This window comes from Piliocolobus tephrosceles, chromosome 19 (genome assembly GCF_002776525.5).
Source record: "Piliocolobus tephrosceles isolate RC106 chromosome 19, ASM277652v3, whole genome shotgun sequence".
NCBI classification, from domain to species: domain Eukaryota; kingdom Metazoa; phylum Chordata; class Mammalia; order Primates; family Cercopithecidae; genus Piliocolobus; species Piliocolobus tephrosceles.
In genome coordinates this window covers 22,654,845-22,669,659 of record NC_045452.1, presented here as the reverse complement: position 1 = coordinate 22,669,659, position 14,815 = coordinate 22,654,845, and the positions used below count along the sequence as shown (strand labels likewise).

At 41.0% G+C, this 14,815-nt stretch overlaps 2 protein-coding genes across 6 annotated transcripts in view; one reads left to right on the top strand and one right to left on the bottom strand.

Annotated features, from left to right (window-relative positions):
* XPNPEP3 (X-prolyl aminopeptidase 3) overlaps positions 1-14,815 on the bottom strand; it is a 64,532-nt gene that overhangs the window by 45,652 nt on the left and 4,065 nt on the right. The window contains exons 2-3 of one of the 5 annotated variants that reach the window (XM_023221904.2): positions 6,540-6,656; positions 5,505-5,594 (exon numbers count right to left, since the gene is read on the bottom strand). The exons of 1 other annotated variant lie outside the window; for it this stretch is intronic. Coding sequence is in view for 2 of the 4 variants with exons in the window: in XM_023221901.3 (XP_023077669.1) it covers positions 6,540-6,656 (117 nt within the window). In the remaining 2 variants the exon portion in view is untranslated. Of the gene's footprint in view, positions 1-4,866; positions 5,095-5,504; positions 5,595-6,539; positions 6,657-14,675; positions 14,780-14,815 lie in introns of those variants that run through there. 3 more of the 5 variants (XM_023221901.3, XM_023221905.2, XM_023221906.2) reach the window with 3 other exon arrangements.
* On the top strand, positions 12,683-14,575 carry DNAJB7 (DnaJ heat shock protein family (Hsp40) member B7). Its single transcript, XM_023221908.2, has one exon. It carries the CDS (start codon positions 13,454-13,456, stop codon positions 14,387-14,389), a length of 936 nt encoding a protein of 311 aa, XP_023077676.1. The 5' UTR covers positions 12,683-13,453; the 3' UTR covers positions 14,390-14,575.

Genomic DNA, 14,815 nt, shown 5'->3' with positions numbered 1-14,815 from the left:
ATGTGGCCAGGTGCGGTGGCTCAAGCCTGTAATCCCAGCACTTTGGGAGGCCGAGACGGGCGGATCACGAGGTCAGGAGATCGAGACCATCCTGGCTAACATGGTGAAACCCCGTCTCTACTAAAAAATACAAAAACCTAGCCGGGCGAGGTGGTGGGTGCCTGTAGTCCCAGCTACTCGGGAGGCTGAGGCAGGAGAATGGCATAAACCCGGGAGGTGGAGCGATCCGGCCACTGCACTCCAGCCTGGGTGACAGAGCGAGACTCCGTCTCAAAAAAAAAAAAAAATTAGCGAGGCATGGTGGCTTATGCCTGTAGTCCTAGCTACTTGGGACACTGAGGCGGGAGGATCGCCTGGGAGGTCAAGACTGCAGTAAGATATGATTGTGCCACTGCAGTTCAGCCTGGGAGACAGAGCAAGACCCCATCTTAAAAACAAAACAAAAACAAAAACAAATAAAATTACATAGGTACATTGGGGTAAGAAAAGAAAATATATTACTTTATAAAAACAGGTGGGCTTCATGGTGAAATACTTAGAGAAAAAGTAGACCTTCAACTTAAATTTAAAACCGGTAGGATACAAAACTTTCAATCTACTATTCTATCAGGTATAATCTATTTAAAAAGTGTTTTGAAATGGTTACATAAATGTAACGTCATCACTCATTTGATGGTGGTGATGATGATAAAGATGTGAATGAATTTAAGGACTGAGTGACTGGGGATAAGACTACAGAGGCATGGGTGGGCACATTCTCTGTTTTAAAACATGGCCAATGGCCACAGATCTGGCTTGTCCCCATAAGTCATCAGGCATCTCATGCACCTAGCTAAATGAGTACCCACTAGCTTAGTGGTGTACGTGAGAAACGCCTGGGGAGTTCTTCAAAACACATGTTCCAAAGGCTGAGGATGGTGGCTCATGCCTGTAATTCCAGTACTTCGGGGGGGCCAAGGTGGTAGAATTGCTTGAGTCCAGGAGTTCAAGACCAGCCTGGGCAATGTAGTGAGACCCTATCTCTATAATACAAAAATTAGTTGGGCAGTTGGGCATGGTGGTACATGCCTGTACTCCTAGTTATTCAGGAGGCTGAAGCAGAAGATTGCTTGACCCCCGGAGGTCAAGATTCCAGTGAGCTGTGATCTCGGCACTGTACTGCAACCTTGGAGACAGAGTGAGACCCTGTCTCAAAAAACCAAAAACAAAAACACATGTTCTAAGCCCTCCCCTTTGAGACTATCATTCAACAGCTCTTTAGAGTCCTAGCATGTATGTATATTTTGAAAAAGCTTACCCAACAGTCTAGGCAGGTCCAAACTACTTCTAATTTCTGTTATTTCTTTATACATTTTACTTTTTAAATTCTTCTGAGATAAGGTAACACTCTGTCACCCAGGCTAGAGTGTAGTGGCAAAATCATGGCTCACCACAGACCTCCTGGGCTCAAGCATCATTTTATTTATTTTATTTTTTATTTATACTGGAGTGCAGTGGTGCAATCATGGCTCACTACGGCCTTGACCTCCTGGTCTCAAGCATCATTTTATTTATTTTTTATTTTTCTTCCTGACTCCCCAAAAACTTGTTATCAAGCATCATTTTAATCTTTTAAATAGTATAAAAATCTTACCACCACCAAAATAGTATCTTTGTCTTTTAGATATTATTAAAATCAACCATATTTCACAAGTTTTAAAAATAAAATGCATCCCTTGCTCAAGAGACAGCTACAATTAAACTATCACTGAAAGATGGGCAGCTGATTTTGAAACTCTTAAGGGAAAAAGATTTGGTAAGAATTATCTATAACCCATTCTAGAATCAATCTTTTCATCATTTTGAATATTATATTCACTGTAACTGTATCGTCTCTGCCATTATATATTTTTTTATTTTTCTTTCTATTTTATTTTATTTTTGAGACAGGGTCTTGCTCTGTTGCCTAGGCTGGAGTGGAGTGGCACAATCTTGGTTGACTGCAGCCTTGACTTTCCAGGCTCAAGCAATCCTCCTACCTCAGCTTCCCAAAGTGTTAGGATTACAGGCGTACCTAGCACTACAGGCATGTGCCACCACACTCAGCTAATTTTGCTTACTTTTTTGTAGAGATAAGGTCTCACTATGTTGCCTAGGCCTCCCAAAGTGCTGGGATTACAGGCGTGAGCCACCACACCTGGCTTCTGCCATTACAGTTAACAATAGAGATGAAAAGGTAAATGGTGAAAGCATTGTCTTAAATTTTATGCCACATAGTTGCATTCTGATTATTTCCCCAAAAATCTGTTTGCTGCTGTAGTTGAAAACCAAGAAGTGGGGCGGGCTTGGTGGCTCACACATGTAATTCCAGCACTTCGAGAGGCCAAGGCGGGTGGATCATGAGGTCAGGAGTTCAAGACCAGCCTGACCAATATGGTGAAACCCTGTCTCTACTAAAAATACAAAAATTAGCCAGGCGTGGTGGTGCACACGTGTAGTCCCAGCTACTTGGGAGGCTGAGGCAGGAGAATTGCTTGAATCTGGGAGGCGGAGGTTGCAGTGAGTTGGATCACACCACTGCACTCCAGCCTGGGCAACAGAGCGAGACTCCGTCTCAAAAAAGAAAAAAAGACAAAAAACTATGAAGTGGTTCTACATATGTTAGACAAGTTATTCTGACAAGCCCAGCTCCCTGAGTAGCCCTTTTTAATCTAGCACTCCAAACTATACCACATATTCTAAAACTAATTTTAAGAATGTAAAAATTTTAGAAATAATGCCTCATTAGGTATCCCACTGATTCTTCCTATTCATTCTCTGATATGTTTCAGTGTTTCTTTGAGATGAATGTCTTGCTGTCCTGCATAATGATAATATTACTCCTTTGGCAATAATCAGGGAACCATGGAACCATCTTTCCTGTACAGATAATATAAAAAGTAGACTCGTTGGGCGCAGTGGCTCACACCTGTAATCCCAGCACTTTGGGAGGCAGATCACCTGAGGTCAGGAATTCGAGACTAGCCTGGCCAAATGGTGAAACTCCATTTCTACTAAAAACACAAAAATTACCAGGTGTGGTAGCAGGCGTCTGTAATCCTAGCTACTTGGGAGGTTGAGGGAGAACTGCTTCAACCTGGGAGGTGGAGGTTGCAGTGAGCAGCGATTGTGTCGTTGCACTCCAGCCTGGGCAACAAGGACGAAACTCCGTCTCAAAAAAAAAAAAAGTAGACTCACAGTTCAGAATGCCACTTGCCTTCCCACATGGAATCATTTTCATGTCTGAGTGTCAAGTGTGAGACACAGTACTAATCAAAGAGACTGACCAACATTTTGCATCCCTACAGATAGAGTCCTTAGCACAGAGATGGCACTGTCATAAAAAGCAGAAATGGTCTACAGTGCTCAGATTTAAGGAAATGACAAGTTTTGAAAATCACTAGAATCTAGCAGTGGCACAGCCAGAACAGAATTTATTTCCCGTGTCATCCTGCTCAATATTTTCCAAGCTATTGATGTTTCAGGAAACTTAGATAGGTAGGTATGGCAAAGAAAAATCTAGGCAAATAGCTCCCAAGAATTCAGAGGAACTGGCCCAGTAATTACACTTTTTTTTTTTTTTTTTGGAGAGGAAGACTCACGCGGTTGCCCAATCTGGAGTGCAATGACGTAATCTCAGCTCACTGCAACCTCTGCCTCCTGGGTTCCAGTGATTCTCCTGCCTCAGCCTCCTGAGTAGCTGGGGCTACAGGCAGGCGCCACCAAGCCCAGCTAATTTTTATATTTTTAGTAGAGATGGGGTTTCACTATGTTGGCCAGGCTGGTCTTGAACTCCTGACCTCGTGATCCACCTGCCTCAGCCTCCCAAAGTGCTGAGATTACAGGTGTGAGCCATCACGCCCGGCCTCAGTAATTTCACTTCTAAGAATTTAAGAAAATAATAGAGCAATATACAAAGAGTGTGTACACATGTACACTTACACACACACCTATATAAGAAATAAGACTATAAAGAAACATATACCAAAATTTTCTCAACAGTGTCTTTCTCTGAGTTGTGGGATTATCAGTAATTAAAAAAAAAAAAAATCTATGCTTACCTATATTCTCTTTTTCTGTATGCAGAGAACTTGCATAATAATTAGGAAAGGCACTGAGATGTTTCCCAGAAGTATTAAGTACATACTGCCATGTATTAGGGAAATATGCAAAACATGAAACTTTTGGAGAAACTAAGTAGCACATCACATAATTTTATATCCTAAACTAACAAACCAACTGCATAAGAGACTTTTTTTTGAGAGACACGGTCTCACTCTGTCACCCAAGATGGAGTGCAGAGGCATGATCACAGCTCACTGCATCCTTGACCTCCTCGGCTCATGCAATCCTCCCACGCGAGTCCTCCGAGTAGCTGGGACTACAGGCATGAGCACTAATTGTTTTATTTCTTATAGAGACAGGGTCTTGCTATGTTGCCTGTGCTCATCTCAAACTCCTAACTTCAAGTGATCCTCTCACCTTGTCTTTCCAAAGTGTTGGGATTACAGGCATGAGCCACTGTATCTGGCCTAAAAGAGACTTTTTAAGTAAGTATTACATGCCTTTTAATTTTTTTTTTTCTTTTTTTATTTATATTTTTGAGACAGAGTCTCCCTCTGCCCCCCAAGCTGGAGTGCAGTGGCGCAATTTTGGCTCACTGCAACCTCTGCCTCCCGGATTCATGTGATTCTCCTGCCTCAGCCACCCCAGTAGCTGAGATTGCAGGCATATGCCACCACACCTGGCTAATTTTTTTTTTTTTTTTTTGGTATTTTTAGTAGAGATGGGATTTCACCATATTGGTCAGGCTGGTCTCAAACTCCTGACCTCAGGTGATCCACCCACCTTGGCCTCCCAAAGTGCTGGGATTACAGGTGTGAGCCACTGCGCCCGGCCCCTTTTAATTTTTCTTAAAAATTTACTTTTCTTCACCCTATGATCATTTTAACACTTCCACAAGTTTTGCATCTCTGGAAGGAGAAAGACAAATGATTAATTCTTTTGATACTTTTGTCTGCAGAAAAATCTGTACCTAATGGCATACCTGATAGTTTGAGGTCTAAAATCCTAATAATTCTGTTTTAAAATTCCACTTCCATCCCTTCTCACTTACCCCAGTGTCCAAAATCCCATGTCTAGGAGAGTAAAATTAGGACATCCCTTTTCCCCCAGATATTCACATACGTATGTATATGAACATACACATGTGCATATTTATTTATATTCACTTATACTTAATATGCACTTAAGGTATAGAGCAAAAAAGTCTAAATACAGAGACCATTATCTTGACAATATAATTACTAGGTTTAAGGCCTGGAAAATGCAGCTTACCATGTACAAATATCTCACCACAAGAAATCAGTAATTTTCAAAGCTGGTAAAACTATCAATTCTACTAAAAAAAAAAAAACTCGAGGCTACAGGAAGGTTGATAGGGTAAATACTAAAATTAATACCAACTGGGTTGCTATTAAGCTTACCTTACAGCTTTGAAAAACTGATTTCTTGTGGGTTTCAGTGGTGAGCTGCATTTCCTTAGTTTCAGTCGACTTCCCAGCAGGAATTCGAGTCTGATGAAAAATCAGCAAAAGGAAGCCCTCACTGAGAAACATACTGGTATCATTCACTGAGTGGAGACAGTGAAAAAGGAACATATTTCTAAAGGCAATTTTACATTAGTAATATATATGTTTATATGGCAAATACGGATTTAATTTCTTATGGCAGAAAGAACACTTAATTTTCCTTGAAAACCTGATTGCTTTTTCTACAACGTGTTTGCTTTCACCCTACCTACCTCTTTGACATATTCATTAGTCACAGTTCACCCCTTAAGTGCCCTTTAAGAAATCAAAACAAAAAACCTTTAGGTCTAAGGTCGAAATTTGAGCAGTAGTTATAAGACATCTTCTGGTCGCAACGCTGGGATCTTATAGCAGAAAAAAAAATTAGTAAAACAAACCTTTAACAATTTTTTGCATCACCTTTATCAACTGGGATACTACCTCTCAAATGTGTGACAAACAAATCTGGAAATCTTGCTTCATCTATATAGAAATAGGTTAAAATTTTAAAGTAAGTATTTGATAATTTCAAGAAAAAACACATTTTCTAAAATGTCTTTAACACAGTAATTCACAATAGTATACAGTTCTAAAAACTTAGAAATAGAACTTTGCTTTAAAAACATCCTGAAATACATACCTTTCATTAATTATTCTGAATTATAAGGTTTATCATATTTAAATCTTGTTCTAGACTAGTACTGTCAATAAAGCACCAGTACCCACAGGTAGTTAAATTTAAATTCAAATTAATTAAAATAAAATAAAATAAAATAAAATGTTCAGTTCCTCAGCTGTACTAGCAACCTTATTAGTGTACAATGGCCATGTGAGGTTGGTGGCTACCTTATGGAACAGCACAGATCCAGAGCTTACTGCAAGAAGTTCTATTCAATAGCATTGCTCTAGACGAAACCTAAATGAGGAGACAGCATAGTTAAAAGGCCTTACCTGGTCTGAGGAGGTGTGGGTGTGTAAAGGGGCTGGGCTGGCCTAAGTATCGGTTTGGAATCCTCCTTTCTGGGACAGGATGAAGGGAGTACCTTCGCTGTGAACACAACATACATCCTGAATGAAGAATAAAGAGGATGAAATGAAACAATAGATCTAAGAAGTCTTCATGGTATAAATACACTTATCCATCTCCAGCAGTTCGGATGCTTTAGAAAAATGCAAACTAGTATTTCCTTCCTTCTCTCCTTCAATATTCATTCATTCATTCATTCATTCATTCATTCATTTATTTATTTTTTGAGGCGGAGTCTTGCTCTGTCGCCCCGACTGGAGTGCAGTGGCCGGATCTCAGCTCACTGCAAGCTCCGCCTCCTGGGTTTACGCCATTCTCCTGCCTCAGCCTCCCGAGTAGCTGAGACTACAGGCGCCCGCCACCTCACCCAGCTAGTTTTTGTATTTTTAGTAGAGACGGGGTTTCACCGTGTTAGCCAGGATGGTCTCGATCTCCTGACCTCGTGATCCGCCCGTCTCGGCCTCCCAAAGTTCTGGGATTACAGGCTTGAGCCACCGTGCCCGGCCTCATTTATTTATTTTTAAGACAGGGTCTCACTGTCGCCCAGGCTGGAGTCAGTGGCTCAGCCTCCCAAGTAGCTGGGACTACAGGTATGTGCCACCAAGCCTGGTAAATTTTTTTTATTTTTGGTAGAGATGAGGTCTCACTATGTTGCCCAGGCTGGAAACCCACACCATTTTCTTTGTAATCATCTTAGAAACTATGATTTTTCTTTTTTTAATCTTTTTAGAAGAAACTATGCTTTTTCTAAACAATCCTCTACAAATTTAATTGGAATTAACTTTTAAGACTCCTCTCTCCCAAATACATATATTATTATTCATAATTCGTAGTCCTTACAGAAATTGTGTTCACAAAGAGATTGTACAGTATTGATTGTTGAGATCAAACAGAGAGGACCTAGTGAGCAGCAGGGGGGAGGGATAAGAGCAAAGATTACAAAGTCAAATAAACCTGAGTTTGAATCTCAGCTTCTCTGGTACTAACTGTGTAACCTTGTCCAGATTACTTCTCTGAGTCTGATTCTGTGTTTGTAAAACAACGATGATAATGCCTACTTCACGTGACAGTTAAAAATATAATTCCTTAATTTAGAATGCAAAACCTTCAAAGCTCTCTTATCTTCCTAATCTTTTCATCTCCCTCCAGCAGCACTAACCCGCTGGTGGAGTAGGCTGCTGCTGCACTGATGAGTTCTCTCGTGATTTCTCTCTCTCCTCTTGCACCTTCTCAATGCACGTTTGTGCACACATACTCATGCACACATAGTACCTTCTGTAATCTCATTCGGGAGTGAAATTTCAGAATATAAAAAGTTAACTGATTCCTTTTTCAATGCTCATATGAAATAATCCTAGCATATCCTTCTATTTTGGACCACTCTCAAGCAGAGGGAGCTTAACTTTAATAAATTCAAAGCAAACAAGTGACACTTTAACAGGAGACATAAATTGAGATGTTTATTCCCAGTACATTTTTTAAAAAGGTCTCAATAGCTTTTTACTTACATTAAACATCTTTTGCCCAAAGTCATATAATTAGTAGCAAAGCTGATGTGTTAAGTTCTATTTCAAAAATATCCAGTTCATTCATAAGTTTTAAACTCTTTTGCTTGGGAAACTTCGTGATTTGGATCCTGCTCCCTCATCTGACCTAATCCTCAAAAAACATTATTGCAGCCACACTAAGCTACTTGAAGAATCTCGGCTAAATCATTCTGTATCATAATAGCATTTGCATGAAAAAATACAGTTCTCTTTAAGTGGACACTGCCTGCTTATATGATTACACAAATTCTAAAAAAAATCAGCTCAAATAGCACTTATGCAGGAGACTTCTCTTACTCTTCTCACACCTACTGCTTCTGTTTCAGATGTCTTCGCCAATGCTCCTATGGTTTCTATTTTAATATCTACTACACTTCACATAATTGCTAATCAGTTTGCCAGTCTACTATGAACAATCTTTGGAAAAAGAGATAACTTGTTACTTGACTTTATTTTCCCAGTGACTTGATTTGGAATGTACTTTGAAGTTCAAAGTCAATGAGTCTGGCTTCTGATTGGACATAAGAAATAAAGAAAAAAGAGGAATTAAGAATAATTCTTGATTTTTGACTTCAACAAGTGAATAAATGGTTGTACCATTACATGAAACAGGAAAGCCTGAGATATTTATTGGAAATAAATTTAATGGAGAGGTCAAATGAGCAATCTTAATTTCAGGGAGAAAAGTGCCAGGCTAGATATAAAAATTAAGGTGTTATAAGCACACAGATAGCATCTAAAGCCCTGGGAATGGGTATTACCCAGGGAAACTGAACAAAGCCTGGCACTGTAATATTTTAGTGTGAGAAGGAGCACAGGAGAAAGAAGGAAAATTAAGAAGAATGTGGTATTTAGGGCCGGGCACGATGGCTCACACTTGTAATCCCGGCACGTTGGGAGGCCGAGGCAGGCAGATCACTTGAGGCCAGGAGTTCGGGACCAGCCTAGCCAACATGGCTAAACCCTGTCTCTACCCGCCACCCGCCACCCCCCACAAAAAAAGAGTGTGGTATTTAGGAAGTTAAACAAACAAGTGTTTTCAGAAGTGGGGAGGGCCAGGCCAGGCGCGCTGGCTCACGCTTGTAATCCCAGCACTTTGGGAGGCCGAGGTGGATGGATCACCTGAGGTCGGGAGTTCGAGACCAGCCTGACCAACATAGAGAAACCCCATCTCTACTAAAAATATAAAATTAGCCGGGCACGGTGGTGCATGCCTGTAATCCCAGCTACTTGGGAGGCTGAGGCAGGAGAATGGCTTGAACCTGGGAGGTGAAGGTTGCGGTGAGCCGAGATCACACCATTGCACTACAGCCTGGGCAACGGGAGTGAAACTCCATCTCAAAAAAAAAAAAAAAAAAAAAAAAAAGAAAAGCAGGGAGGGCTCACAGTGTGGCCAGTGCTTCAAAATATAAGGAAGCCAAAAAGACGACCACTGGATATGGTAACATCAAAGTCACTGGAGACCCTGGCGATTTTAACAGAGTAAAGAAGACAGAAGCCAGATTGGAGCATGCCAAGGAGGGAATATGATGTAAGAAAGCAAAGACACTGAGACAATACTCTGGATAAGTTTTGTTGTGAAGAGGCAGAGAAAATGGCACAGCAGATGGCTGGGAGGCAAAGGATCATCAAAGGGGGGATAACGGCAGAAACAAGTGCTCGTCTTATAACTTTACACTCCACTGAAATTAGTTTTTTCAAACTATATGAATTTCTTAAGAGCAGAATCTGCTATTTTCTACCTTCTCTCTGTATCATAGTATCAGAGGCGTTCGAACCAGAGCAACTCCATCTTCAGTAGGGGTCTGGTAAAATAAGGCTAAGACCTGCTGGCTACATTCCCAGTTTAAGTTAAGGCAGTCTTAAACACAGAATGAAATAGGAAGTCGGCACAAAATGCAGGACATAAAAACCTTGCTAATAAAACAGGTAAGTTATAGTAAAGAAGCTGGCCGGCTGGGCGCAGTGGCTCATGCCTGTAATCCCAGAACTTTGGGAGGCTGAGGCAGGCAGGTCACCTGAGGTCAGGAGTTCGAGATCAGCCTGACCAACATGGAGAAATTCCCTCTCTACTAAAAATACAAAATTAGGCTGGGTGCGGTGGCTCATGCCTGTAATCCCAGCACTTTGGGAGGCTGAGGGGAGCGGATCACGAGGTCAGGAGATCGAGACCATCCTGGCAAACATGGTGAAACCCCATCTCTACTATAAATACAAAAAAATTAGCCGGGCATGGTGGCGGGCACCTGTAGTCCCAGCTTCTTGGGAGGCTGAGGCAGGAGAATGGCGTGAACCTGGGAGGCGACGGAGCTTGCAGTGAGCTGAGATCCAGCCACTGCACTCCAGCCTGGGAGGAAGAGCGAGACTGTCTAAAAACAAGGTGGTGCATGCCTGTAATCCCAGCTACTCAGGAGGCTGAGGCAGGAGAATGGCTTGAACCCAAGAGGTAGAGGTTGTGGTGAGCCAAGATCCCACCATTGCACTCCAGCCTGGGCCGTAAGAGTGAAACTCCACCTCAAATAATAATAATAATAATAACAACAAAAAATAAAAATAAGCCTGTCAAATTTAGACATTGCAAACATCTCCTAGACTGTCACCTTCCTGTGAACTTTACCTGTGATATTCTTAGTAATAAAAATGTTAAAAAAAAAAAAAAAAAAGCTGGCCAAAACCCACTAAAACTAAGATGGCAATGACAGTAACCTCTGATTGTCCTCACTGCTACACGCCCACCAGCACCCTAAGAGTTTACAGATGCCATGGCAACGTCAGGAAGTTACCCTATATGGTCTAAAATGGGGAAGCATGAATAATCCACTTTCTGTTTAGGATATAATCAAGAAATAACCATAAAAATGGGCAACCAGCAGCCCTTGGGGCTGCTCTGCCTATGGAGTAGCCATTCTTTATTCCTTTACTTGTCGCCCAGGCTGGGGTGCAGTGGCCGGATCTCAGCTCACTGCAAGCTCCGCCTCCTGGGTTTACACCATTCTCCTGCCTCAGCCTCCCAAGTAGCTGGGACTACAGGTGCCCGCCACCTCGCCCGGCTAGTTTTTTGTATTTTTTTAGTAGAGACGGGGTTTCACCGTGTTAGCCAGGATGGTCTCGATCTCCTGACCTCGTGATCTGCCCATCCTGGCCTCCCAAAGTGCTGGGATTACAGGCATGAGCCACCGCGCCCGGCCTCCTTTACTTTCTTAATAAACTTGCTTTAACTTGACTCTGTGGATTCCACTGAAATTCTTTCTTGCACGAGATCCAAGAACCATCTCTTGGGGTCTGGATTGGGACCCCTTTCCAGGAACAGTAGGTTCTTAATACCTGTTTGTGGAATGCCTAGAGCCTAAACTCTTTAAGTCCTGGTCTGAGAAATGCAGTAGAGTGGAATGAGGAGAACCTGGAATTAGACTCAAGTTTAAAAATCAGGTTTTTCACTAACAAGCTACGTAGCCTTAGACAAATTATCTCTCAGAACGTCTGTTTTCGTATGGGCATAAAATGCTTATTTTGCTAGAATGCTGTGTCAGTGAAATGAGCACTTGCTGCACTGTGACTCAGAGGGTACCCAAAAATGTTCAACATTATTAGTTACTATTTCCAATGGCAGGCAAATTATAATCATGGGAATGCCACACATAAGTACATGTAAGTACATATACTGGAGAGAATTTAAATGGAGTTTTAAGCATTTCACAATACCTCTCAAAAACAAGTATATAAAAAAATTAACGCAAAGCAAAAAAATATTCAGACTTGACAAACGGTCTTGAAAGACTAAAAACATACACTGCAGTTTTAGATTTCATTATAGTATCATTTAAGTGAGGGGTTATAAATGTGATGGAAAATAAAATAAACACAACATAGAGGAGGAAAAACAAAGATCATTATAGGGAATTTTCAGAGACAATAAAATGAGCCAGGTATAGAATATAAGTTCTTTAAATGTGGGTCTAGACTACTGGTAATTTATCCCCAAAGAAAATCACCTTTGGTCTCTTTCTACCTGGGCTCTTGAATTCTACTTTCCCATACATGACTGAATTTCCAAATAGTAACCACTGATCCATTACAAATGTAAATCACATCATTAAACTTGCATATTCCCCACTCCCCACAAAGGCTTCCCACTGTACTCGAAATCAAGCGCTAGCTTTAAGTGCAACAGTCCTAACTGGCAACAACCAAAACGTCCATCGACATGGCCAGTGGCTACCATATTAGATCATTATGTGGCTGACTCTCACATAGGTCTCAGCAATAATCTTCTGAGGCTTCTCCTCAGAAGCCTTCTAAAACCAATCTAAAGTAGCGCTCTCCCCCAGCACATTGTTCTTTATTTTTTTTGGAGCACATATCACATTATCTCAAACTATTTTAATTGTTCTATTATTTGTATTCTATTATAATGCAAGCACCAGGAAAACTGGTGTCTTTTGTTCAATACTGTTATCACCAGCGGCTAAAACGGTGCCTGGCACAAAGTAGACATTCAATAATTATATAGTGAATACATAAACACACAACTTTCCAAATCTTTAATTACATTTTGTATAGCAGTAAACCTTGGGTGGACAAAATACTATAATCTCAAAATGACTTACCACTGGCATGCAGAAAGTTAACTTATCAGGCTACTTCCTCCAAAAGGCTTTCATTGAGAACCCCAGCCTGAGCTGTCTCTCATATAACTCTTTAGCATCCAGTACTTCCTCTCATCATAACTCTTATTATATTGTAACTAAGTTACTTGGTTGTATCTCCCACTGAACTGTCTCTTGACTGAAATAAATGTCAACTGCTTGAGTACTTTTTTCACACGTAAGTCACTACTTCATTTTTCTAAACCAAAGCATGGAAGAGCTGGGAAGTAATTAAGGCAGTAATCTAGAGTTCATACTATGCAAGGGATATGCTGTGTCTATTAGCAACAGGTTCCATTGGCTTATGAGGCACTGCCTGAAGCTTCCAGGGAAATATATAGGGGAAACAGTCCAGAGGATTCAGGATGGTCTGGTATGACTCTGGACTAGCTCTATCTGGAAGGCCCAGTCCCTACACTGACCCCAGAATGACACCATAATGCAGCCCTCTCTGACATATTTGTAACTCTGCTTGCCACATAATCAGTATCCTCATCTCCTAGTGCATGGTACTAACATTGTCTTTAATATAAAGATGTACCTATTTGTAGTCACTACCTCTATCACCACCACCAGCAGAGCCTGAGCTGAGGAAACCACGGTTCTCAATATCCAGCACACCCACTTCCAATTATCTGTTAAAACATGGTGGATTACTATGAAGTTCTAGGAGTGCAAAGATATGCTTCGCCTGAGGACATTAAAAAAGCTTATCATAAAGTGGCACTTAAATGGCACCCTGATAAAAATCCAGAAAATAAAGAAGCAGCAGAGAGAAAATTCAAAGAAGTAGCTGAGGCATACGAGGTATTATCAAATGATGAAAAACGGGACATTTATGATAAATATGGCAAAGAAGGATTAAATGGAGGTGGAAGTCATTTTGATGATGAATGTCAGTATGGCTTCACATTCCATAAGCCAGATGATGTTTTTAAAGAAATTTTGCATGAAAGGGATCCATTTTCTTTTCACTTCTTTGAAGACTCGCTTGAGGACCTGTTAAATCGTTCAAAAAGCTCCTATGGAAACGGAAACAGAGACGCAGGATCCTTTTTCTCTACCTCCAGTGAATATCCAATTTTTGAGAAATTTTCTTCATATGATACAGGATATACATCACAGGGTTCATCATGGGGGCATGAAGGCCTTACTTCTTTCTCTTCCCTGGCTTTTGATGATAGTGGAATGGACAACTACATATCTATTACAACTTCAGACAAAATTGTTAATGGCAGAAATATTAATACAAAGAAAATTATTGAAAGTGATCAAGAAAGAGAAGCTGAAGATAATGGAGAGTTGACCTTTTTTCCTGTAAATAGTGTGGCCGATGAAGAGGGCTTTGCAGAAGGATGCAGCTGGAGAAGACAGTCATTGAACAACTACTATTCACCAAAGTCTCACAGCTCCAAACATGCATCTCAACGTACTTTTGTGGACAATGATGAGGGAGGTACATCTTGGGTTACCAGCAACCGGGATCCCCCTACTTTCTCAGCAGGAGTCAAAGAGGGTGGTAAGAAGAAAAAAAAGAAGTGTAAAGAGGTGCGAAAGAAGTCTACCAAAAGGAATTGTTAAATTGACTCTTCAAACATAACATTTGAACACAATTGTGTGTGTTTTGGTTAATCACAAATTTTGTTGATAACACTTGTTTAATACTATACTAAGAGCTTTTCAATACTCTTAGCAGGATTGTGGACATTTGATTAGTAGTTGTTTGGATTGGGTATGTCAGGAAAGGATGAGTTTGTTGTGACAGTTGGTGCTATTAAGAATTTGCCTGGGTAATACAGTGAGATCTTGTCTCTACAAAAAATTTAAAAATTAGCCAAGTGTGGTGGCACGCACCTTGTAGTCCCAGCTACTCAGGAAGCTGGTAGGACTGCTTGAGCCTGGGAGACATAGGTTGCAGTATACTGAGATCACGCCACTGCACTCCAGCCTGGGCGACAAAGTGAGACCCCGTCTAAAAAAAAAAAGGAATCTGGAAAACTGCAAAGA

Coding starts and splice junctions, on each gene's coding strand:
- DNAJB7 (XM_023221908.2), top strand. CDS start 13,454: ATGGTGGATTACTATGAAGTTCTAGGAGTGCAAAGATATGCTTCGCCT.